General features: G+C 32.3%; 4 protein-coding genes across 15 annotated transcripts; 3 read left to right on the top strand and 1 right to left on the bottom strand.

Moving 5' to 3' along the window:
* The first annotated feature begins 5,660 nt into the window (after positions 1-5,660).
* LOC108330051 (mechanosensitive ion channel protein 10) lies at positions 5,661-9,047 on the top strand. The gene is made up of 5 exons (XM_017564503.2): positions 5,661-7,161; positions 7,260-7,383; positions 7,757-8,050; positions 8,127-8,329; positions 8,637-9,047. The coding sequence occupies exons 1-5, from the start codon at positions 5,816-5,818 to the stop codon at positions 8,902-8,904; spliced, it is 2,235 nt and encodes a 744-aa protein (XP_017419992.2). The 5' UTR covers positions 5,661-5,815; the 3' UTR covers positions 8,905-9,047.
* A 2,061-nt stretch (positions 9,048-11,108) lies between these two features.
* Positions 11,109-14,738, top strand: LOC108330052 (mechanosensitive ion channel protein 10-like). The gene is made up of 5 exons (XM_017564504.2): positions 11,109-12,601; positions 12,705-12,828; positions 13,107-13,400; positions 13,478-13,680; positions 13,982-14,738. The coding sequence occupies exons 1-5, from the start codon at positions 11,262-11,264 to the stop codon at positions 14,247-14,249; spliced, it is 2,229 nt and encodes a 742-aa protein (XP_017419993.1). The 5' UTR covers positions 11,109-11,261; the 3' UTR covers positions 14,250-14,738.
* Positions 14,739-17,570: 2,832 nt separating this feature from the next.
* On the top strand, positions 17,571-18,128 carry LOC108331046 (uncharacterized). Its single transcript, XM_017565661.2, has one exon. The coding sequence runs from the start codon at positions 17,656-17,658 to the stop codon at positions 18,013-18,015; it is 360 nt and encodes a 119-aa protein (XP_017421150.1). The 5' UTR covers positions 17,571-17,655; the 3' UTR covers positions 18,016-18,128.
* A 188-nt stretch (positions 18,129-18,316) lies between these two features.
* Positions 18,317-24,407, bottom strand: LOC108332138 (replication protein A 70 kDa DNA-binding subunit A). 12 transcript variants are annotated; one of them, XM_017567287.2, is made up of 7 exons: positions 24,161-24,383; positions 23,914-24,054; positions 23,692-23,786; positions 23,518-23,605; positions 23,349-23,420; positions 23,035-23,258; positions 18,317-20,265 (listed from the first exon to the last, which is right to left on the bottom strand). In XM_017567287.2, exons 6-7 carry the CDS (start codon positions 23,112-23,114, stop codon positions 18,633-18,635), a joined length of 1,713 nt encoding a protein of 570 aa, XP_017422776.1. In that variant the 5' UTR covers positions 23,115-23,258; positions 23,349-23,420; positions 23,518-23,605; positions 23,692-23,786; positions 23,914-24,054; positions 24,161-24,383; the 3' UTR covers positions 18,317-18,632. The 12 variants fall into 12 exon arrangements, 11 of the variants coding, with proteins under 11 accessions (XP_017422776.1, XP_017422781.1, XP_017422778.1 ...); XM_017567292.2 differs by having other exon boundaries at positions 24,156-24,383; XM_017567289.2 differs by having other exon boundaries at positions 24,153-24,383.
* Between the last annotated feature and the right edge of the window lie 124 nt (positions 24,408-24,531).

A 24,531-nucleotide genomic window follows, 5' to 3' on the forward strand; every position in this document is an offset into this window, starting at 1 on the left:
ATAATATATAAATCATAAAACCTTTCATTTTTCTTTAAACTTCCAAATCACAAGGAAATAACCACACATCAATTTTTAAAAGAATCAAAGTTCCAAATTCAATTTAAAAAACACAAATATTAATTTAATGTAATAAACATTTGAAAACTGTACGCTATTATTCTTCCATAAAGATCATATTACTATTCGTGAAAGCCTTTTATTCTGATTAAAAAAAAGCGTGGGTACATAGATCCACAAAACAAAAAAACTTTTTATACTTTTTTTTAAAAAAATATATCTAGTCCTTAAATGATTGAATTTATTCCTTAAAATTTCGAATATATATATATATATATATATATATATATATATATATATATATATATATATATATGATTTTAGCTACGCTTAATATCCTATTTTGTTTCCAGTTTCGCTCGAAAATGTCAAATTAGTTCATCCTTTAAAAAATACATCAATTACGTCCTCACTTAGTAAAATTTGCATCAATTAAATCTCTTCCGTTAAATCTGTACAAACGACGTTAATTATCTTGATGCAAAATAATTAACGCCGTTTGTACGGATTTAACAGAAGAGATTTCATTGATGCAAATTTTATTAAGTGAGAACGTAATTGACGTATTTTTTAAAAGATGGACTAATTTGACATTTGCGAGCGAAACTGAGGACAAAACAGGGTATTAAGCCTTTTAGCTATTTTATGTCTAAATTTAGTATTTAAAATTTATTTTACTATTGCAAAAGCTAATAGGTACACTAAATTAACATAAGTTTTTACACCTAAATGTAATATTTAGTAACATTCTAAAAACATAAGAACCAACATGAAGTTTGACAAAAAATACAAGTAACAAAAACAAATTTAATGTAAGAATTTGTTACGGGCGCGCGTGTGTGTGTGTGTATATATATATATATATATATATATATGGGGTTTGCTAACGCGCGTACGCCTGTTTTTCAGTTGGTACGTTTTAGCAATGTGTACCGAGTTTTAGTAGACAAAAATATCTTTATATATCATGGATTCTAAGTTTTAAGGTTAAGGGTATTTTAATAATTTTCATTCTCAAAACTAAAAAAAAAAAAAAGAAACCCCCAAAACCCTTAGTCACCTCTCTCATTCCTCTCAACCCTTTCTCTTTCATCTTTCTAACTCCAATCTTTTCTCTGTCTTTCTCATTCCTCTCAACCCTTTCTCTTTCATCTTTTTCACTCCAATCTTTTCTCTGTCATCCCTACTGTAGCCCCAATTGAAAAAATAAAAAATTTCTCTCAACCCTTTCTCTTTCATCTTTCTCACTCCAATCTTTTTCCTGTCATCTCTACTGTAGCTCCAATTGAAAAAATCAAAAACACTTGCCGTTAAACAATCTTACAAAAAAAATGATTTTATAATGAGTTTTCATCTTATAATTTTTGTCTTATCTAATTTTATCCAATTTTCACAAGCATAAAGGAATTGGTAATTGACTTGGAAAAAATCAGAAATACTTGTTGTTAAACAATTTCTTACAAAAAATGATTTTATAATGAGTTTTTATTTTATAATTTTTGTCTTATCTAATTTTATCTAATTTTCACAAGCATAATGACATCAAAGGAATTGGTAATTGGTCTGGAAAAAATCAGAAACACTCATTGTTAAGCAATTTCTTACAAAAAATGACTTTATAATGAGTTTTCATTTTATAATTTTTGTCGTATATAATTTTATCTAATTTTCACAAGCATAATGACATCCAAAAGAATTGGTAATTGGCCTGGAGGGTTTTTTAGAGATGATGATTCAACATATGCAGATGATGAGGGTTAGTGAAGATGGTGAAATTGAAGAGATCTTGAATGAACTTTTGCCTGAAGGTGAATATGCCAATGACTCAACTCTTTACAAAGGCAAATTGTTTAAAGGCAGATGTTTCTGATTTTTTCAATTGGAACTACAGTAGGGATGACAGAGAAAAGGTTGGAGTGAGAGAGATGAAAGAGAAATGATTGAGAGAGGTGAGTAAGGGTTTGGGGTTTTTTTTTTTTTTTAAGTTTTGAGAATGAAAATTATTAAAATATCCTTAACCTTAAAACTTAGAATTCATGATATATAAGGGTATTTTTGTCTACTAAAATCCGGTACACATTGCTAAAATGTACCAACTGAAAAACAGGCGTACGCGCGTTAGCAAACCCCTATATATATATATATATATATATATATATATATATATATATATATGATATTTATTTTAAACTTCAAACTTTTAAAATCTCAACTTTTTAATTAATAAGAACTTGTTAAATATTATTTAAAAATCAATATTTTATCTTATTTTACTGCTGATAAGAAAATTTCAGTATTCATCAAGCAAATTCATTAGAGTAAAAACTTAATATTAAAAAAAATAATGTTAAATTGATTTAATTTAAATGTATATATTAATGTCTTTTTATTTGTAAATACTGTATATGTAAGGGCCTGAAAAATATAAGGTCATTGGGCCTTATGTGAGGCAGGCATGCCCATCAAACTAAGGCCAACCTAACCTTAGGAAGGGCTCCTTAGAATTCTTATTCTTTTCCTGAGCTCTTTTTCTCTCTCTCTCTAAGACTCTTTGTCCTAAAATCTTCTCTGTCTTCTCTCTGGATTTCCAGCTCACTGAACTGTTCAATCTGGGTTGGAAGGTGCTCAGGCGTTCACCACACCGAAGGCTCCCTTTTGAACCGATCGTATTTTCGATTGGACCGAGTTTGGTTGATTTCTCGTTGTGTGAGATACCGTAAAGGGACATTCTTGTGAGCTTGGTAGTTCAACTCTGAGGTAATGGGAGCTAGTTATATTTTTAGGAACTATATGATGTGCCTGTTTGATAAATTATGAATTTTATCACTGTTATACTGTATTTTGGTGGTGAGCACGTTGAGTTACAATGGTTGAAAATGTGAAATGTGTGTAACCATGGTATACTGATTATTATTTGACTTGGATGAGTTTGTTGGCCTGTACTTGATTTTGTAGGAGAGGTTTGGAGTAAGAATTCTATAATAACGGTAATATGGAAAGTAATTAGGTGTACATGTACGGTTTTAGCTTACTGTGAGGAGAAGTGAGGTATGGAAATTGGGCAATTGGAGTCTAGAATACTATAAGACAGTTTGGACGACTTAGATAAATCAATGGTGACTTGTTGAGAGTACTTTGTTGGTAGGATAGAAGAATCTTAAAAACCTGAGTTGGTACATCCCTGATCATAGAGCAGCCCTGGTCTGATCCAGTCAGTTGTGACTAGTCATATGTGCTGGCGCCGACGATGAGTCTGATGCGTTCAGACATTGGACTCTTCTGTGATGGCCAATTGGGCTGGCAAGGAAGGTGTGGGGTAAGAATTCTGTGGTGATGGTAGTTGGATAAGCAGTTTAGAAATTTTGAAGGAATTGAGGACACTTTGAGAGGAAGTGAGATAGTGAATTTGGGAAGTAGGGCTTCTGGGCACGATGGGACTGTTGAGACATCTTAGGCAAGTCAATTGTGACTTGTTAGGATCATAAAACTGGACTAAAATGAGTTACAAGTATTAGAATTGGATTTGAGTCCTTAAGTTGTTGATTTTAGTGTTCTAGAGTAGAAATTGAGTCTAAATCACTTTAGAATTGTAATAGGAACGTTTATAATCATCTAAACAAGTTTAATTAGGTGTAATACAAGAATTAGAAGTATTAAAAGTTGGGGAAAATAACTAGAAGTGGTAAAGGGTGTGTGAGTGGCATAATTCTGCAGAATTGCGTTATGCAGACTATGCAGACTCGCTATGCGAGCTGTCTCGCATAGCGAGACCCTGTATAGAGTGCTCACTGTTTGAGTCACTCGTTGTGTGAGTTGGTGCGCTGTGCGAGTGACCAGATGGTGTTGCTCTCTGTTTGTGGATTCGCCTGGCGAATCCTGTCGCTATGCGACTGGTGGTGGTCTGGAACTACTGCCTTTTTAATTCGAAGAGCGAGATGGGCGCATAGCGAGTCCTCCCTAGGGGGTGCTCTTTGTTTGAACCTCTCGTTATGCAAGAGAGGTGCGCTGTGCGAATGGTTAAACAGTGGTGCTCCCTGTTAAATAATTCGCAAGGCGAATCAGGTGCGCTGTGCGACCAGACCAAGTGGGTTTCACTCTTTTCTTCTCCGGTTTGGATTGATTTATGTTGTTTGCTTAACAGATTGTCGTGTACGTTTATGTATGAGGCTTGGGTGGTTGGAAAGCATATGAATGTGAACTATAATGATGTATTTGAGTATGAATTGGACATCTCAGTGTGAGATGATTAGAAGTGGTAGTAGGGGTTTGTTGTTGTCTTGTATAATTGTATGGAGCTTTGAAATGGTACGTCTATCCCTACACTCAAAGCACAGTTCATGCTCAAATAGAGAAGGACGGTGTGAGTGGTGAGAGTAGAGGGAGGTCCTCGTCTATAGTCTTAGAATTTAGACATAGACCGGTAAGAGGATTCACCTATCGTAGTGTTGGGGAGGGCCAGCTGAACTATGCAAGTGCAAAGATGACCAATAGTTCGACAAGTATATGAGTCCAGATGAGTCGTGTTGAGTACATATTGCCTGGTTTGAAGGGTATGATTTGGATTGTTCTGTTATATATGTAAATAAACTTGATGATATTTATTGATTGTGTAATATGTATAATGCTTGTTTATCTAGCTCACCCTTGTTTCTTTGTTGTGTGCTGCTTGTGTATGTTTTTCCTTTGCGATGATCATCCACTTGGATGGAAGCAGATGTTGTTGAGGAGATACCTTTGGAGTAAGTACTGGAGGACGCTGATGCTGCTATGTAGTCTACATAGGATTACCCCTCTTTGAACTCATGTCATTTTGAAAACTCTAAACTGTTTAGGTTTAAATTCTGTCTTCATTTATGGATGACTGTAATCTCATACTTAATCGCAAGTGATGTTCTAACTGTTCTTTTTATTTGAATGTTGACACCTATGTTATATATGATTGTGGTTATTATATATTTGGGATGTCACAGTATACTGATTGATTATTTATGTACATATTTAAATTTTTTTAAATATTATTTACAAATCAATATTTCATAGTATTTGTTGATGGGAAGATTTCAGTATTCATCAACCAAATTTATTATATAGTAAAACGAAATATTAAAAAAATTGATGTCGAATTGATTTAATGTATAAATTAATGTTTTTTATTCGTAAATCTGGTCATACTGATGTTTAATTAATGTTTACATTCAAATTTGTATTGGAATTAACACTTCCTCATATAATTTTTATTTTTTCTTTTTTAAAAAATGTTTTTGTTTAAACTTTCTGAGTTAAAGTACGGTTCATAAAATTAAATTAAAAATTAAAAATATTATATCAATTTTTCAAATACAACTTTTTTTTATATAAAACTAATTATCTTTTTTTTTTATTTGTGAAATTTTGAATAAAAATTATTCTCTAACAGCGAAAATTCTCATAATATTAGCTTTAGCGTTACTTCTTTTCGTCTCCGCCATGCAAATCACAACCATGTTTCGCACTTTGCATATCACTGTCTTATTCCACATTTGCGTTTTCTAACTCTTTATTCTTTGGACAAAAAAATGTTAGAACAGAATAGATTCCCAACAACAGCACTTAACTGTCCCATTTCCACAGTCATTTTCAGAAAGTTTCAAACTTTGGCGGAAAATTTTCAACTTCACTATCCCCAGTTGAACTCCCCTACTGCTGGTTGTTGTGTTGATCGAAATCTAAAAGCTGCCTTTGGATAAGGTAGAAAGGAGAAAGCAGTCACCTTGACATGGAAGAAGAAAGAAGCGTGGCAGACAAGAAAGTGGCAAAGAACGAGGTGGTTCTACGAATTTCAGACTCTGAAGGAGCCATGAATGCAGAAATAAAAGATTCTGGAAGTTTTCCAGTAGCTGGAAGCAGCTCCCTTTCTCCTCAGCACAAGACCCAGATAAATAAAAGGTTTAAAGATTCTGGTGGTGAAATCACAGAGCCTCTGAGAAACAAGGATCAAGTTTCCACAAAGTGGATGACAACTACAAAGAGGCTGATCGGTCAGTCGGAATTTTCGAAGCCAAAGTCCAGAATGGTGGATCCACCGTGTCCAAGATTTGTAAAATTTGTCGAAGAAAAGGTTCGAATGACAAGTTCATTTGCATGGAATTCTCGTAACAGGAATGTTTCCGAAGCAACTACAGACAATCCAAGAACCCCCTTGCTTGGGACTCCCGCTGAAGAAGAAGATGACGATGAAGAGGTGTACATGATTGCAAATTTTGAAGTGGCCAAGAGATCTGGTAGGAAGTGGAGAGTTTTTGAGTTGTTTGCTTTTGCTTTCATCATGGGATTTTTTATTGCAAGTTTGTCTCTTACTCCGTTGCAAAAAAGAGAGCTTTGGGGTTTGAAGATGTGGAAATGGTGTGTATTTATATTGGCTATCCTCTGTGGTAGACTGGTCACTGAGTGGTTTATCAATGTTTTGGTTTTCTTGATTGAGAGGAACTTTTTGTTTAAGAAGAAGGTATTGTATTTTGTCTATGGTGTGAAGAAGAGTGTTCAGGGCTTTATATGGCTGAGTTTGGTTCTTCTGACATGGGATATGCTTTTCAGCCCTGAAGTGGAGAAAACCAGTAAGGTTGGTAGGATTCTTGATTACATTGCTCTGACCCTTGCTTCTTGTCTTATTGGAGCAGCTTTGTGGTTAGCCAAAGCATTGTTGATAAAGCTTCTAGCTTCAAGTTTTCAATCTACAAGATTCTTTGACAGGGTGCACGAATCAATCTTTCATCAATACATTCTCAAGACTCTTTCAGGCCCTCCCTTGATGGAGATGGCTGAAAAGGTTGGTACAACTTCAAATAATGACCAACTTAGTTATACGACCATGCTTAATAAGAAGGAAGGGGAGAAAGGAAAGGTAATTGATGCAGACAAGCTCAAGAAAATGACACAAAAGAAAGTTTCTCCTTTGACTATGAAAGGATTGATTAATGTGATAAGGAGTTCTGGGTTGTCTACCATCTCCTATGCACAGGATGATGATGAGAATGAACAGAAAGATAATGAAATTAATAGCGGGTGGGAAGCAAAGGCAGCTGCTTATAGAATTTTTATGAACGTAGCCAAGCCAGGACACAAGTAACATTTGTTACCCTCTCAAAGCTCTGCAATTTTTTTTTTTTCTGATTCAGTTTCTCTTGAATTGCCTCTTCTCATTTCACCCTCAAATATTTTAGGTACATTGAGATAGATGACCTCTTGCGATTCATGAAAATTGAAGAAGTGGAAAACTTGCTTCCACTATTTGAAGGTGCAGTTGAGACTAGAAGAATTAAGAGGAAGTCTCTCAAGAACTGGCTGGTAAAGTGCTTCATATAGTCTATATTGCATTAATATCATTAGCCCAACACATGTTTAATATATCATAATCCAGTATCTCTAAATTTTGCTGTGCACTGAAACTTCTATATATAGTTGCTGCTCACTTGTATTTGATAAATTCACAATCCCCTACTATGCATGTAAAGTTGTCCTTCAATAGGGGATTCTCAAATTATCAATATGTGACATAAGTTCTTTTAAGAAGGAACTAATACCACTTTAAATCCAAAATCTGAGACAATAAGTTTGAGTCTTTTTTCTTATGTATTTTTAACTGTCACTTTTACCTAAAGTGGAATAAAGACTCAGTTGAATTATTCTCAACATGTTTATATATCATTCTTGTTTCCAGGTGAAAGTCTACCTTGGACGCAAATCGCTCATACATTCACTAAATGATACCAACACAGCTGTCGATGACTTGAATATACTTGCTTCTGCTGTTGTGGTTATTGTGACCCTTATTGTGTGGCTTCTTTTAACGGGTGTCTTAACAACTGAAGTTCTTGTCTTTATATCATCCCAGCTTTTACTTGTGGGTTTCATGTTTGGCAACACTGCTAAAACTGTGTTTGAAGCTATTATATTTGTTTTTGTGGTGCACCCTTTTGATGTTGGTGATCGATGCGTCATTGATGGTGTTCAGGTAGTTTTCAACTCTGAACTCTCTCAACATTCATCATGAAAACATACCTGACTGACACATTTACTATGGTTCCCAGATGGTTGTGGAAGAGATGAACATACTAACTACCGTCTTTCTGAGATATGACAATGAAAAGATTTTCTATCCAAATTCAGTTCTCTCAAACAAACCAATCAGTAACTTCAACAGGAGTCCAGAAATGAGTGATGCTGTTGAATTTGTTGTTGATGTTTCTACTTCTATTGAAAGTATTGGAGCTTTAAAGGCAAAGTTAAAAGTGTACGTGTTTTACTATTCTCCAGCTATAGATTTTAATCTTAGATACTAGTTAAACATGTTCCTTAAAACATGAGCTTAATGCAATAGTTCTGTAATCTGTGTCTATCCTCTGCTTGAGTTTTAGCAAAAAGTGGTCATAAATCTAAAATATATTGATAGACACTGATTTTTTCTTCTGTGCTTCCAAAATACACTGATAGATACTATCGGTATATTTTGAATGCTCAGAAAAAAAAGTCTGCAGAAAATTTAAACTGGTCACACTTTGTGTTTCAAGTCAGTTGATATTTTTGGACAAAATTTGCAGATATTTGGAGAGTAGGCCTCAATACTGGCATACCGAACACGACGTATTGGTTAATGATATTGAGAATGTGAATAAGATGAAAATGGCTGTGTATGTTACTCACACCATAAATTTTCAGAACTATTGGGATAGGAGCTGCCGAAGATCGGAATTAGTCCTGGAGTTAAAGAAAATTCTTCAAGATCTTAATATTAAATATCATCTGCTGCCACAAGAAGTTCATGTCAATTATGTAAGGTCACCAGACTCAACATTGCAAGCAGTTTGAATTTCCTTTATCGTTTTCAGAGGTGCAAGTCTGTAGCAGAGTTTCTGTGCTGTTATTATCTTGGTTGTAGACTGATTGTCTCCACATACTCTTTTTTTCTAATTTGAAATAAGAAATGGTGTGACAAATGTATGATTTAGTTAGTTCTTGGAAACTGGTGATTTTGGTTTCTACACTTATTTTATTTGAGTTAAAAATCTAAGATTTTTTATTTTCAGTTTAAATTTTTAAACATAAAAAGAATGTAAATCCTTGAATTTTACAAAGAATATTATTATGGTAATTTTTAAAGACAGTATTTGGTCTTTAAAGCATAAAATAAAATAAAATGTATAACTGATCATCAAAATAAAGATTGAGCAAATTCTAAAAAAAAATATTAAATTTCTTTCAAGTTTTTTAAAGAGAAGAAAAATCCAACAAAAATGAAAGAAGAATTAAAGTCACTAAATAATAAAAACATAAATAAAATGCAATATTTGAAAATAAGAATTTTAAATGGTCAAGTGAAAAAAGTCAAAGAAGTTGTTGTACAAGAATATAAATATCTTGACTAATTCTGACACTTTCGGCTTTTACACAGCATCATTATAAATGCTTTACTTTGTCACATCACCCTTCTCCCCTTATTTGTTTATATTAATAAATTAATAAATAATCGACACTTATATTATGATTTTCGAAATTTTACTTGGTGTTGTGACATTGTTTCCATGGAGACAATTCTACTGTATAAGAAAGAGTTGGTACAATATAACATAATAATTTATTTAATGTAGCTATAACTCAAATTTACCACTAATACTACTCAATATAAATCAAACATATAAAAAATAAGATTAATAATTTCAATATCAAACATTCATCTTAAAATAGCTTTATTTGTACAATAGTTATATATATAACAAATAAATGTTAAAAGTACAAAAATATTATAATAAAGCTAATAAAATATCATCAAATTAATAAAAATAAATTAGTTAGAATAATAATATTTTCCAATAATCGGTTGGATTGTAATTTAGTTGCATATACGACCAAAATCTTGAGAATAAAAATATTTTAGATAAAAACACTTATTTTAAATTAAATTTTATTCCATTAAAAATAAGTTTATCACCTTTTAACGAGTAATTTTCTTTTGAGAAAAATAAGAAGAAAAAAAGCGGAAAGATGCGCATCTTTATAGTTGTTTGTTTTTTCCTATTACATTTTTATAAATGTCCCGTCTTCTTCGCCTTGAAAGCATGTTGGTTTCAAGGTGTGAAAATTTCTTGTTTGAATAAATAAGAAACACAAAAAATAAGAAACTTTCTGTGTTAACATTAAAATTTTATGGAAATTTAGGAAATTGTTTATGTATTTAACATTTTATTGTATTTATGTTTAAAATTTTATTATATTTATGTTTATAATTTTACCATATTTATTGTTTTTTATTATAATAAAAATAATAATACTGTAATAATAAATAAATACATTTTACTTTTCCTATATTTTCACTTTATTTCTTTTCACATAAACCATTTTACTTTCATATTTTTTCTCTTTCTCTCTTTCATGTTTTTACTCCTTTACTTCTCATCGTATTCAAACAAAATACTAATAACTTTTTTTTGGTAACGTTAAAACAATAAGTTTTTTTTCATAATTTTCCTTAATTTAATTAATCTAAAAATTAGTTAAGGTAATAAATAGAAAAAATATAATGGTATACAAATGCACATAAAAATAAAACATTAAACTTTAATACATAATTAAATTAAAATTACGTTAAATTAAAAAAAAACAAATTCTTAATTTAGGGGAAAAAATTAAATGAACTATTATACGTAGAAAATATAAGCAATAAAAATTACAATTTACAGAAAAAAGAACATCAAGTTGTGAAAATGAAAAGTTACTATAATAGATTTTATCTTTCTAATTATATAGCATTCCATTATATGTTATGAATATTTACTATATATAATTCTATCATAAATAATTTATCAATATATTTACAATTTTTATTATAAAAGTAATAAAAAATCATACTAAATAAGAAATAAAACTATTAATAATACATAAACTTATTTCACATCTTATTTATTTTTGTATTTTTTGTATTTAACTTAAACAATCTCACTTTTCGATGGTTTTCATATTTTTTTAATTTTCTATTCCTCAATTTCCCTCTATATTCCCAAAATAAGGGAGTTTCAAACCTTCCTGAACATTTCTTTCTGACTTCACCAACCCCAGTTGAACCTTCTCCAAGTTTCAGCTTCAATGTTGCAGAAAACGGTTGTTGCACTCCTAGAAATCTAAGACCTGCTTTTTGGAGAAGTCAGAAACTAAAAAGTTATCACCTTGACATGGAAGAAGAAGGAGACGTGGCAGACAAGAAAAAGACAAAGAACGAGGTGGTTCTACGAATTTCAGACACTGAAGAAGCCATTAATACAAAGGAGCAAAGGGTTTCCAGAAGCTTCCCAGTAGCTGAAAACAGTTCCCTTTCTCCTCAGCATAATACTCAGATAGGTAAAGGGTTTAGAGATTCTCATGGTGAAATCACAGAGTGCAATGGTCAAGTATCCGCAGAGTTGGTGACAACTACAAAGAGGTTGATGGGTCGGTCGGAGTTTTCAAAACCAAAGTCCAGAATGGTGGAACCAACGTGTCCAAAAGATGCAAACTTTGTCGAAGAAAAGGCTCAAAAGACAAGTTCACCTGCAAGGAATTCTCCTAACAAGAATGTTCCTGACGCTACTGTTGTCACCCCAAGAAGCCCCTTCCTTGGGACACCAGGGGAAGAAGAAGATGATGACGAAGAAGTGTACAAGACTGCAAATGTTGAAGTGAGCAAGAGATCTGGTAAGAAGTGGAGAGTTGTAGAGTTGTTTGCTTTTGCTTGCATCGTGGGGTTTTTTGTTGCATGCTTGACTGTGAATGAATTGAAAAAAAGGTTGATTTGGGGATTGGAACTGTGGAAATGGTGTGTATTGGCTTTGGTTGTCCTCTGTGGTAGACTGGTCACTGAGTGGTTTATCAATATTTTGGTTTTCTTGATTGAGAGGAACTTTTTGTTTAAGAAGAAGGTTTTGTATTTTGTCTATGGTGTGAAGAAGAGTGTTCAGGGCTTTATATGGCTAAGTTTGGTTCTTCTGACATGGGGACTGCTTTTCAACCATGGAGTGGAGAGAACCAGAAAGGTTACTAAGATTCTTAATTACATTACTAGGGCCCTTGCTTCTTGTCTTCTTGGAGCAGCTATATGGTTGGTCAAAACATTGTTGATAAAACTTTTAGCTTCAAAATTTCAATCTACTAGATTTTTTGACAGGGTGCAAGAATCAATCTTTCATCAATACATTCTCAAGACTCTTTCAGGTCCTCCCTTGAGGGAGGTGGCTGAAAATGTAGGTTGGATTTCAAATAGTCAGCAACTCAGTTTTAAGACCATGAATAATGAGAATGAAGGGGAGAAAGAACAAGTCATTGATGTAGACAAGCTCAAGAAAATGAAACCAGAAAAAGTTTCTGCTTGGACTATGAAAGGTTTGATTAATGTGATAAAGAGTTCTGGGTTGTCTACCATCTCCTATGCACCAGACGAAGATCAGAATGACCAGAAAGATAATGAAATTAATAGCGAGTGGGAAGCAAAGGCAGCTGCATACAGAATTTTCGGGAACGTAGCCAAGCCAGGACACATGTAACATTGTTACCCTTTGAAAACTCTGCAACTTTTTTTTTTTTTTCTGATTCAGTTTCTCTGGAATTGCCTCTTGTTCTCATTTCACCCTCTAATATTTCAGTTATATTGATAAGGATGACCTCTTGCGATTCATGAAAAATGAAGAAGTGGAAAACGTGCTTCCACTATTTGAAGGTGCAGTTGAGACTAGAAGAATTAAGAGGAAGTCTCTCAAGAACTGGCTGGTGAAGTCACTTCATATAGTCTATATAATGTTTACTGAGAGCATTTACATAGTTCCAATTTCCAAAATGTTTCCTTTGTCAGATAATTTCCTTTAACATTGTTGTCTTATCCTAAGAATTGGTTGAACAATATATGAGGTCCAATTTCTTTCAATTTTGCTGCACTAAACTTGTGGAATGTATATAGTTGATGCTCACTTATATATTTGTTAAGTTATCAAGTTAAAACTCATTCCAATGCCACAAGCATGATGGTCACATATTATTCTTATTTGCAGGTAAAAGTCTACTTTGAACGCCGGTCGCTCGTACATTCACTAAATGATACCAACACAGCTGTTGATGACTTGAATATGCTTGCTTCTTTCCTTGTGCTTATTGTGATCCTTATTGTGTGGCTTCTTATAATGGGCTTCTTGACAACTGAAGTTCTTGTCTTTATTTCATCCCAGCTTTTACTTGTGGTTTTCATGTTTGGCAACACAGCTAAGACTGTATTTGAAGCCATTATATTTGTTTTTGTGATGCACCCTTTTGATGTTGGTGATCGTTGTGTTATTGATGGAGTTCAGGTAGTTTTCAACTCTAAACTCTCTCAACATTCATTCATGAAAACATACCTGACTGACACATTTATTATGGTTCCCAGATGATTGTGGAAGAGATGAACATACTAACTACCGTCTTTCTGAGATATGACAATGAAAAGATTTTCTATCCAAATTCGGTTCTGGCAACCAAGCCAATCGGGAACTTCTACAGGAGTCCAGAAATGAGTGATTCTGTTGAATTTGTTGTTGATGTTTCTACTTCTGTTGAAAGTATTGGAGCTTTGAAGGCAAAGTTAAAAGTGTACGTTTTTACTATGTTCCATCTAAAAATGTTAATGTTAGATTTTTGTTCACCCGAAGATTACCTATAGTATTAAAGGGGTTATAGCTATAAGTAAGACTAGTCTGAATCCACTGTTCTTTTCCTTCCATCGGTGTGATGAGCAAAGGGTTTAACTTCAACTTTTACTTTTCTGATATAGTATAGTACTTTTAAAGTTTTCTATAGTGTTGTTTAAGCTAGAGATTGTTGATTTCTTTACACATTGTCTCAATTATCTGTCTGTTTCAAGTCACTTTATATGTTTGGACAAAATTTGCAGATATTTGGAGAGTAGACCTCAACATTGGCGTCCCAATCACAATGTAGTGGTTAAGGATATTGAGAATGTGAATAAGTTGAAAATGGCTGTATATGTTACTCACACCATAAATTTTCAAAACTACGGGGAGAAGAACAACCGAAGATCCGAATTAGTCCTGGAGTTAAAGAAAATTTTTGAAGATCTTAATATTAAATATCATCTGCTCCCACAAGAAGTTCATCTCAGTTATGTAAGGTCACAAGACTCAACAGCACAGACATTTTGAAGATATCTTGTACTTTCATAGGGTGCAAGTGTGTAGCACATTGTTGTTTTGCTGTTAAATTTGTTCTACCCTAATGATTCTCTCCATAGAGTATCTAGTTTGAGATCACAGGTGGTGTGACAAATTTCATGATAAGAAGTGAAATTGGTTTGAACACTGTATTTCCTAATGAATTAGCTGAGGCCAGGGAAGAAAGAAGGGAAGAAAGAAAGATGATGGTCAATGGCATTGTTCTGAGGAAGATCACTCCAAGGGCTCTTGCTTAAAAGAACACACTTTGTGTGAAGTTTCAAATTGCTCAAAGAATGCCAAGTTGTCAAATAATAAAGAAAAGGAATTGGAGAAGATCAAATCACATTATTTATATTTTTTCCTTTTATTATTATACGTAAGAGCCAGAGACACGTTTAAGTATGATGATCTTTTGGTGTTAATGTTGTACTATTTTGTACCATGTGAGATGAGTTATGTTGTCTCTTTTTTGTGATCTGTGTTGTGTTCATAATAGCATCCATTGTCATGACAGATCTTTCAGTCAAGACATTTATGCTTGGGTGATAAAATTTACAAAAAATAATGATAGATTGGTAAAATGTTGAATTAAACTTATATTTATCTGAAAAAGTACTTTGGATTAAATGAACACTAAAAAATATTTTTTTTTCGGCATTGAGTTTTGAATGGTTTAGAATTTTGATTCTGAGATGATTGGTTCATAATTTTGATTGATCAGGCACGTTGATTCTGACATTTAAAATAATGGTTTTAATATTATCAGAATAGCAAAATCAGCACGTGCAAGAATAGATCGCTACTTTTACTTTCCTTTTCAAAGGTTTTGAAAAAAGAAAAAGCTACTCAAACTCAACGGCTATTTTATTCTTAAAAGCCTCATCGTAAAAAAGAACAAAGAAATCTTTATTTACGAAAATTGTCTGAATAATCTAAAAAAACGAATGGTTGGATTCTTAATCATATTCACAACATTTTATTCGTACTCCAAATATATTATACACAAATAATTATATATTAAAGATAAGAAAATACTTAACACTAAAATAGGTGCAATTAAAAAGGATATTAAATAATTTTAAGTAATTATGTACGCTTCATGTGCCTTGAAGACTTAAAAGCAAGATATAGAAGCAAAAGAGGGCAAACAATCCAAAAATAAACACAACACATCTAATCTATGACAAATCCAGTCAACCCCAACACACATAAATATAAGATAATTTTTTCCTCACAATCCAATTATCCGAAGGAGACAGAAATATTGGTAGATGGTACATATTATTTAAAAAGACTAACCCTTTTTGTTCTCTTATCATCGTAAATTAACTATGTAAATGATAATTTTTATCAAAATCATAAGTTTTTATCTACATTTTATAGTTTTCATATGAAAATTTATGTTATAGATTCATTTATTATTCAAATTTGATAGTAATTGGTAGCAGTATTGAAAGTTAATCAATTCAAAAAGAATTCAAAAGATCAAAAATTGAATAAAATCAATTTATTTTTTTATTATTTTGGATTTAGTTTTTTATTTATCAAATTACTGAAAATAAAAAACAAAATTCAACTGATTTTATTTAATATAATACTATATTCTTTTACGATTTGTTTATATTGTATTTATAATATATTTAATTTTATTCTGACAAAATAATAAATTTACACTGTATTTTTTAATTATATAATTACATAGTTTATTTGTGCCTATGTGAGAAAACTGGAATTATACATACGAGAATAATTATAAGAAATAATGGATTTTTATTTGAAAATTTTTATTATACAATGATTAATAGTTTTTTTATAAAAAAATTAATAATTTTATGATAATAAAATCTGTTGAAGTCAATCCAATGTATACTATTATAGTTTAATTTGGTTAAAGTTTTATATTAAATTAAAATTGAATCAAATTAATTCTGACTTTTTTGTATTTAGTTCCAACGACATCTTAAATGAAAAATCAAACAGCGACATTCTAATAATATTTACAAAAGTCCATGAAATATTATCATCAATTAATAAATGTCCACCACAAACACCATACAAAATTGAAAGCAGAGAAAAGAGTAAGAAGAAGAGAGTTCAACATAAAAAAAAAATCTTGGTATTTCTATCTAAATGGCCTAGTATGAAGTTTAAGTGTAAAAAGAATGGTTATGATGATAAACCTCCATGCTTGTATCAAATGAGATATAATCAAGAATAATGATACTTTGACAACATTTTTTGACAATATTTTAACATCATTTACGTGTCATTCTGTGATTGGTCCAAAATTACTCCACAATCAATAATAAGTGTCATTCTGTGATTGGTCCAAAATTACTCCACAATCAATAATAATAATCATAAACACTAACATGGACCAATCATAGAATGACACGTAGATGATGTTAAGATGTTGTCAAAAAAATGTTCTCAAATATAGTTATCTTATAATCAATGATAAAATGTAATGGATAGAGAATCATTTCTTCAATCTAAAATTTTAAAATACTGAGTTTATGAATATTATTTCTTATAAGGTATTCTCGTACCACCAATAAATCTTTTTAAAAGAATTTATTGAAAAGATTAAACACGAATGAGATTTAATTTAAAATTTTGATATTCAAACTAAATCACGTATAATTACAAAACCGAACCATGAACACAAACATCCATACATAAATTTTAAAGATAGGGTATAAAAGACGAGGTTTTCCTAGAAAGGAAAGAATATGTAATAACTCACAGGTTACTTAGAAGATTAGTAACTGTATGGATAAATATTTACAAAATTGATTTTTAATAAAAATAATTTTAAAGTACACCAATTTATGTTATAATGTTTTTACTGCGAAAGTTAAAACACAATTTAGTTTAAATTTTTATCCAATATAAAAACTACTAATATTTTTTTAATTCAAAGCCTATTTTTGATTTATAATAAATTCTTCTTAATCACACAGTAATCATCTACTTTAAAATCATATTAATTGATATTTCACTATAGATTTCGATAATTGAAAGTAAATCCAACACATAAATTAAGCTACGCCAATCAAAATCATGTTGTGTTTATTAGGGCTCAAATGGTAGCTACTACTACAACAAGAAGCATAAATAGAGAATTGAAAAGCTCACTAAAATTTGAACGCAAAGGGTAATGATAGGACAGATAAGATAACCTTATCCATCAATTTCCAATAGGAAAGCTGCCACGTCAGATAGAGGCAAATATGCCCAAAATTTGGACCTCTCATTCCACTTCTGCCTCCACCACCATTTCTCTCAAAGCACGTTAACATATAATCAACCCATTTCCTCACTGTTCGCACCAACTTCTAGCTAGTAAAGAAAGACTTAGCAGGGGAAGAAAGAAAGAAACTACAGAGAAGAAATGGCTTCCACTTCTGCACTTTCAATGGCTATGCCGGTAACTTGTGCCAGCCACAAGAAGGTCGTTCCTACCTCTGATGCCTTCTTCAAGCCACTGCCTCTACGGTCTTCAAAGGCACTGACAGCATCAAATCCCAATGGAAGGTTTCAAGTGAGAGCCTCCATGAAGGAGAAAGTTGTCACAGGGCTCACAGCAGCTGCATTGACGGCTTCAATGATGGCTCCTGATGTGGCTGAGGCTGCTGTCTCACCTTCTCTCAAGAACTTTTTGCTCAGCATCGCCGCCGGTGGAGTTGTTGTTGTGGCCATTATTGGTGCTGTAATTGGTGTTGCCAATTTCGATCCCGTCAAACGAAGCTGATGAAGTTCTGAGGCACTGTGTTCTATTTTTTTTTTTTTTAACTCTTATAATGATATGCAGCATCTGTAATGTATTTTTCTTCAGAAATGAAGTGAACCCTCTGTTGTGTAATATGTGACCTTTATTATTCTCTACTTGGGCAGAAGCCCTTCAATTCTTAAAACGAATTTTTTTGTTGATTGCGTCATTTTGCTGCATAAGAATGGAATAACTGGCAGACTGATGATACATTACATATTGAAAATATCCAACTTTAAGGAACGATTATATAACATTAACTACAGATGTGACTGAGATTAAATTAGAATGAATCAGATAGTAGGATACTTGATGATTAATAATTCGAAAATAGTGGGATTACACGGTCATATGAGGTAATACAAGGAGCAATGAATATATCCCGCGTGATATAAAGGCACGTCCACACACAAAAAAGAAGAAACAGGAAATTCAAACACGAATTGATACTATCTAAATCTATATCTCTGCAATGGGCATACAAATGACGTAGTAACTCAGTCAGTAATGACTAATGATTAATTCTTTGCAAAGCTTGAATACTAACACTATATGCATGGTTCTCAATAATACTAAAAGAAGCTGAAACCAAGCTACAATCACTTCCTACAAAACTTGGAAATCGAATCAAGCATGTATTGACTCTCTGAAGAATAATTCACCTTATCTACCTTAACTACAGTAATCTTGACCTTCTGTTCATCGCCATATAATTCCTCTTTGATTTTCAGCCTAAACATAAACTGTTTGAAGAGTCGGCTCTTGAGTACTTCTGCAAACCTCTCATCATCCTGTTGTTCATGCTTCAACAAGTACAGATCTTTCGCTGAATACTCCATAATCTCTTCACCTGCTTCCTGAAAAGCAGTTACCCAAGTTAATCCTGTGCCATCCAGAATTTGAGCTTGGAGAAGGTATCGGTAATCACACTCCTCAAATTCTTGATTGCATCTATCACATTGCCATCTTGTGTTTCCTGACCTAGTCACCTTTTTATTGCATTGTCGATCTCCAATCATCAGAGGGCAAGCTGTGTAACAAAATGTATCAGTCTTGATGAATGCTATGGTTGCCCTTATTGTTATCCAGTCTGGCTTGTCTGATCGTCCCAAACCTTCATCCTTGATTTGAGATACAGTTTTACGAACCTCATTCTTCGTTCCTCCAGGAATAACGTCCCTAGAAATTGAAAGGGAAGCAGAATCTTTTCCAACTAGATCAAACCATTGTCTTAAGCTATTGGCCTCAGGGAACTCAGGATTTATGAAAAGCTGTGTGGTAGAAATAGAGCCTATCGACTTTCCACTAAAATCATTCACCTTCCCTGCTTTGACAGCTAAAATAGGGAAAAACCCAGAATCTACCATCTCTTGCAACTGTTGCCCTTCCCTATTGCAAAATTCTCCCCACAGGGTAAGTTCAACACTCTTGCCAGAAGTGTCTTTTAGACTCAAAACTCTTCTCTGGGTTTCCATTCCATTCTTCCTCAAGATGGGAACAGAAGGGTTCACAGATGTCACAACCCCAATAACATCAAGGATGGAGTTATTGTCAACATTCTCAATGTCACTGATAGGTCGGAATGAGAACTGCTGTCTAGGTATAGAATCATCTTCATCCGGGCACAACTCTACTGTTGAAGTTGATTCCAAAAAAATTTCCCATTCATTCTTCAAATGGTTGAAATTCTTCTGTGCAGGTTTTAAGCTACCTTTCGATATCATGTAAACTTTACCAACCTCAATTACACTATAGAATCGATCAACAACAGCATTAAAGCATGTTACTCGTATTTCACCTCCATCAGAATCCAGGAGATCAAATGAGAAGACTTTCCCATCACCACGTGCATTATTGTAGCGGCGCAGATCACCTTTAGCAGTTACCCTTGCCTTGATAGCCCACCGACCTTGATAAGGATTTAAAGCAGCTATAGGAATGATGCGTGCTGGCGCCTCATTTTTCATAACTGCACCACGGCCTTTGTAAACAGGAGGCGGTTGGTATGGAGGTTGAATTGTTGGCCTGAAATTCTGGGCTTTATCATGACTTGCATTTTGAGCAGCAGAGTTACTAATAGTATTACTAGTATTATTACTCCTGGCCAAACTCTCCACAGTGTTATCTGCTATAGCCCTCACACCTGGTAAATCTGAATCCAAGGGTGGTTTCGGATTCCCAATGATCTCAAAATCAGCTATTATAGTTTCCATGTTTAGAACCATAATAATCCTGTGCAAAGAAAAACACATAAGTATATAAACTAATTTTACAGGATAAAACTAAAGTTGAAGAAGCAAGATTCAATCAGCAACATGTTCTTTATTCCTTAGAATCCATCTATACACAGACACATTAAGCCTAACAACTAAATGCTAAGGTTTTGCAAATCTCTAAGTAGGTTGCATTGCTTTTCTTTATTCACACTCTAACCAATCATAGATAAAATTCATTCAACAAAAAATTCAACCGCTTCTTCTTTTAATTCGAATTATCAGGGTTTGCAAATGCATAACATGACAAATAAGGTTACATTACAGTTTGCTTTAAGAAGTGAAATCTGAACCATATTTAAATTCGAATAACATAAAAAGTGAAATCACATGGACATTATTATATTAGCAATCGCAACAACACTACTTTCAGCATAACTAGAGAAATGACTTAAATCCAAAATTAGATTTGTAGAGAAGAGAGAGACTTGCGGTTCTTGAAAGGAGTGCATATATAATCGAGAAGCTGAACAACCGAACCCTTCCGAACTCGACCGGTTCGGATTCGGTCGTTGAGCTGAGTGGCGAGCATCGCGTGGTGAGACGAAACGGCGTCGGAAATCAGGAGACGGTATTTCTGCTGCTGCGAGTTGTTGCTGTTGGAGACTAAGGTAACGTCCAAAACCTGAACAAGCGGTTTGGCGTCGACGTCGCCATTAATTATCGCCGGAATCGCGTTTTCGGTGAGATTCACTGACATTCTCCCTCCAATTGTGGATTTCCCGAACAAACTCAACTCCAAAACGGAAGGAGTAAATAGAGAAATCGAATCGATATGAAAGAAGGGAAGCGGAGGAAAAATCAGACCGGGTCTTTCATTTTTTTGTTACTTTTATTTTAATTTTATTAATAATTAATATAATTAAATTATTTATGCTAATTAAAAAATAATTAATATTATTATATAATTAATAATGAAAGAATAGTTAACGATTTTGAATTTATAAGAAAAGGTTTTAATTAAGGTTAATTTTTTTTAGTAAATATATGGGTTAATTACTAAAAGTGAAATACATATTCAATTTTTTAAACACAAATAAATTAAATTAAATGTTTTGTATTAAGAGTCTTCTTTTTTTGTGCTAAAAATAAAATTTATTAATATCAATTGTACAATTATTTATCTAAATTTAGTTATGGTTCTTCTAGTTCCAAAAAAATGTTAGATTAGTTTGGTTTCAATATCATATTAAAAGTAATTTATTTTAGTGTTTTAAGTTTAAAAATATATGATTTTATTCTCAAAATATTAAATTTGAAGGATTCAAAATACTTTTTAAAAAATATTTTATTTTTTTAAACTTAATATTTAAAATTAAAATTATATTTTAAATTTGGGAACTTAAATTATTTCTTTAAAATTTCAGAGATGAGATTTAGTTTATCTTAACTCTTAGGAATTAAAAAATTATCAACATAATTATAAATTTTATTAGGTTAAGAGGTGATTTTATTCTTTATGAATATTTTTTTCTCAAAGTATTGCTACTCATAATGAATGATTGCATAATCTTTGAAAAAAAAAAGTTTGATAAGAAGGACTTAAACATCAAGAACTTGAAGTCCCTTAAATAGAATTTGGCAACTTTTGCTTTTGGCGGCTATTCATTCCCATCTTCCTCTCCAACCTCAATCTGATATACATATTTAAAAACTTATAAAACATTAATATTACTAATAAAAACAACAAATGTGTAATTAAAACAAATTTTCCATAATAAATTATATATTTCAAAATTTTTAATAAACTACATAATAAAGAATTTCAAAATCAAAATAAACATTAAGATATCTTAATTAAAATTTATAGTCTACACTAAATCTAACTTAAACTTATAAGGATTGGATATATCAAGTTATAGCTTATTAAATCAATTTAACTAAATCAATTTAATTATACGAATATAAGGATGCATTTGCAGGAATTATATCAAGTCATAAGGCGTGATTCTTAAAAATTTGAAATATCAGAGTATGTTGGTATGACAATAAAATTAAGATCCTGAATTTTAAATAATGAATTATAGAAATAGAGAGTTATTTTATATTAAAAATAATTTATGTTTCAAAGAAATATTTCATAATATTAAATATATTTAGCTTGAATTATAGATAATACACAATTAAATACCATATTGTATTAATCACTCGTAAACAATAAAATCACCTCGTACAATGCATCAGTAGTGATTCCTGAAGCTAATGTTAAATAACTTACCTCTTTGTACCAGCAGCATCAATTTCATCAATGAAAACAATAGATAGTGAAAGATGAAAACAATAATTTCATACTGATAAAACTATAATTACAGTAAACACTATGCAAAACATCAAATATTTAATACATAAAATTTACTCCAAGTTTTGTTAGTTGCTGTTTCCATATGCGAACAGCAAGCTGCTACTTATTAACCAACTTTTGATTTAATTAAATGATGTTTGACGCAACAAAAAGAATAAACAATTTGACATAGGACTATTAAATTCTAAAACTATCAATTTAACTTTATCCTAACGTATTTTATATCTTTTAGGATTAGTTTCCATATTTCCTTATTAGACTTACCTTATAATTTATTTCCTCGTTTACCTAGGATTATGATCTAGACAAAAACATGCCAGTGTTTCATATCTTGTAACATAATACATCAAAATACTTGGAAAATATTATTCAGTTTCCATTCTCTCAATTTCCTCCCTTAATTCCTAGAACTTAAAAAAAACACACCTTTGCAAGTAATGTCTTCCCAGTTCCAAGTTCTCCATATAAAATGACTCCCTTAGGAGGCTTGATACCAATGTCTTCATACAGTTCAGGATGTGTCAATGGAAGCTCAACTGCTTCTTTAATTTCCTGTATCTGGGCATCTAGACCACCAATGTGCCTTCAACCTTCATGACAGAGACCATAGGATCAACTTCATCTTGAAGAAGCCAAACGACAGAGAGAACCTGGTAAAGAACCATACATGATAAGATCAGAAGAAGCATTACAATTCTTGAATCCAATCAAGTATCAAATGTGTAAGAAAAGAACCGTACCAAGGGGTAAGTTATTGAACATTAGCTTCAAATCCAATCCCTGCTTCTTTATAGGATTCTAACATATGTACACTACAACATCAATTTTATAGTGAATGGTGTGAAAGAAATTGGAAACATTATTCAAATGCAAGTTGTGTAAAGAAGGGTAAAAATCATAGAAACTTACTTTATTAATTTATGAAGGGCTGACCTCTTTCATCCGACCATTCATTCTGTCTATAATTTTTCTGTGCATCTCCTGCTAAATTTTCAATCTGTAATCACAAAATAGTTTTATACAAACAAATAGGAGGAAATATACTATAAAATTAAACTTACAAACTTCAGAACAGAGACACACCGTAGAAAGTGATAGTCTCAAATCTGCACTACCTCTTTCTCCTCCCATTGTTTTCGTTTCATTTCCAGAGTAGGTAAGTCACCACTCATAGTTTCCTTTAAAATTTATTAAATTCATGAAAAGATAAACAATTCCCAAATCGTTAATACAACGCAAACTTCAATCAACCATTTCTTTCATATATGAAATATGAAAACCTTAACAATAAAAAAAATACCTCACCGTCACAAAATCCATCGTTTCCCTATACGATGGTCCGCCGCAGGCGTTGTCGACTGTAGGGGAGAGAACAGGTCCGCAAACGCGAATCGCTGCAAACGTTGGTGTTGACGTGTCTGGTCTTGAAAATGCTAGTACAGAACGCTGAAGAGGAACGCAAAGTGAACATTTGCTCCCAAAGTGAAAAAAAAACTTCAATACAAAGAGAGAAGTGAAGAGAATGATTCAAGAAAGAAAGAAACCACATTACAAACAACTTCAACAATGGCCACCAGTGACGCTGAAGAACATCTTCACCCAACCACCTCAACTACAACAACCACCTCAACGACAACTTCAATGATGGAACGACTGAACGAGTACACGAGAACAATGGCAACCCTGGAATGAGTGAACAAGAACAATGCTAACTAGAGAACGAGTGAATCACAATGAAGGAGAAAGAGAACGAATGAACCAGAACGAAGTAGATCAAGAACGAGAAAGAAATCGCATAACAGATATAAAATTATACCTAACCGGTAAAAAATGTAAAATAATCTGTTATAATATCTAACCGGTAAAAAATAATAATTTATACCTTCTCTACGTTTAACCGGTATAAAATTATACCTGTTTTGA

This window comes from Vigna angularis, chromosome 4 (genome assembly GCF_016808095.1).
Source record: "Vigna angularis cultivar LongXiaoDou No.4 chromosome 4, ASM1680809v1, whole genome shotgun sequence".
In the NCBI taxonomy this organism is placed as follows: Eukaryota; Viridiplantae; Streptophyta; class Magnoliopsida; order Fabales; family Fabaceae; genus Vigna; species Vigna angularis.

Excerpts from the sequence above, each read along its gene's own strand:
- LOC108330051 (XM_017564503.2), top strand. The coding sequence starts at position 5,816 with ATGGAAGAAGAAAGAAGCGTGGCAGACAAGAAAGTGGCAAAGAACGAG. Across the intron at positions 8,051-8,126 it reads GCGTCATTGATGGTGTTCAG|ATGGTTGTGGAAGAGATGAA; the intron begins GTAGTTTTCAAC and ends TATGGTTCCCAG. Across the intron at positions 8,330-8,636 it reads TTAAAGGCAAAGTTAAAAGT|ATATTTGGAGAGTAGGCCTC; the intron begins GTACGTGTTTTA and ends CAAAATTTGCAG.
- LOC108330052 (XM_017564504.2), top strand. The coding sequence starts at position 11,262 with ATGGAAGAAGAAGGAGACGTGGCAGACAAGAAAAAGACAAAGAACGAG. Across the intron at positions 12,602-12,704 it reads GTAGCCAAGCCAGGACACAT|TTATATTGATAAGGATGACC; the intron begins GTAACATTGTTA and ends CTAATATTTCAG. Across the intron at positions 13,401-13,477 it reads GTGTTATTGATGGAGTTCAG|ATGATTGTGGAAGAGATGAA; the intron begins GTAGTTTTCAAC and ends TATGGTTCCCAG.
- LOC108331046 (XM_017565661.2), top strand. The coding sequence starts at position 17,656 with ATGGCTTCCACTTCTGCACTTTCAATGGCTATGCCGGTAACTTGTGCC.
- LOC108332138 (XM_017567285.2), bottom strand. The coding sequence starts at position 21,006 with ATGTCAGTGAATCTCACCGAAAACGCGATTCCGGCGATAATTAATGGC. Across the intron at positions 20,266-20,734 it reads ACTCCTTTCAAGAACCGCAA|GATTATTATGGTTCTAAACA; the intron begins GTCTCTCTCTTC and ends TTCTTTGCACAG.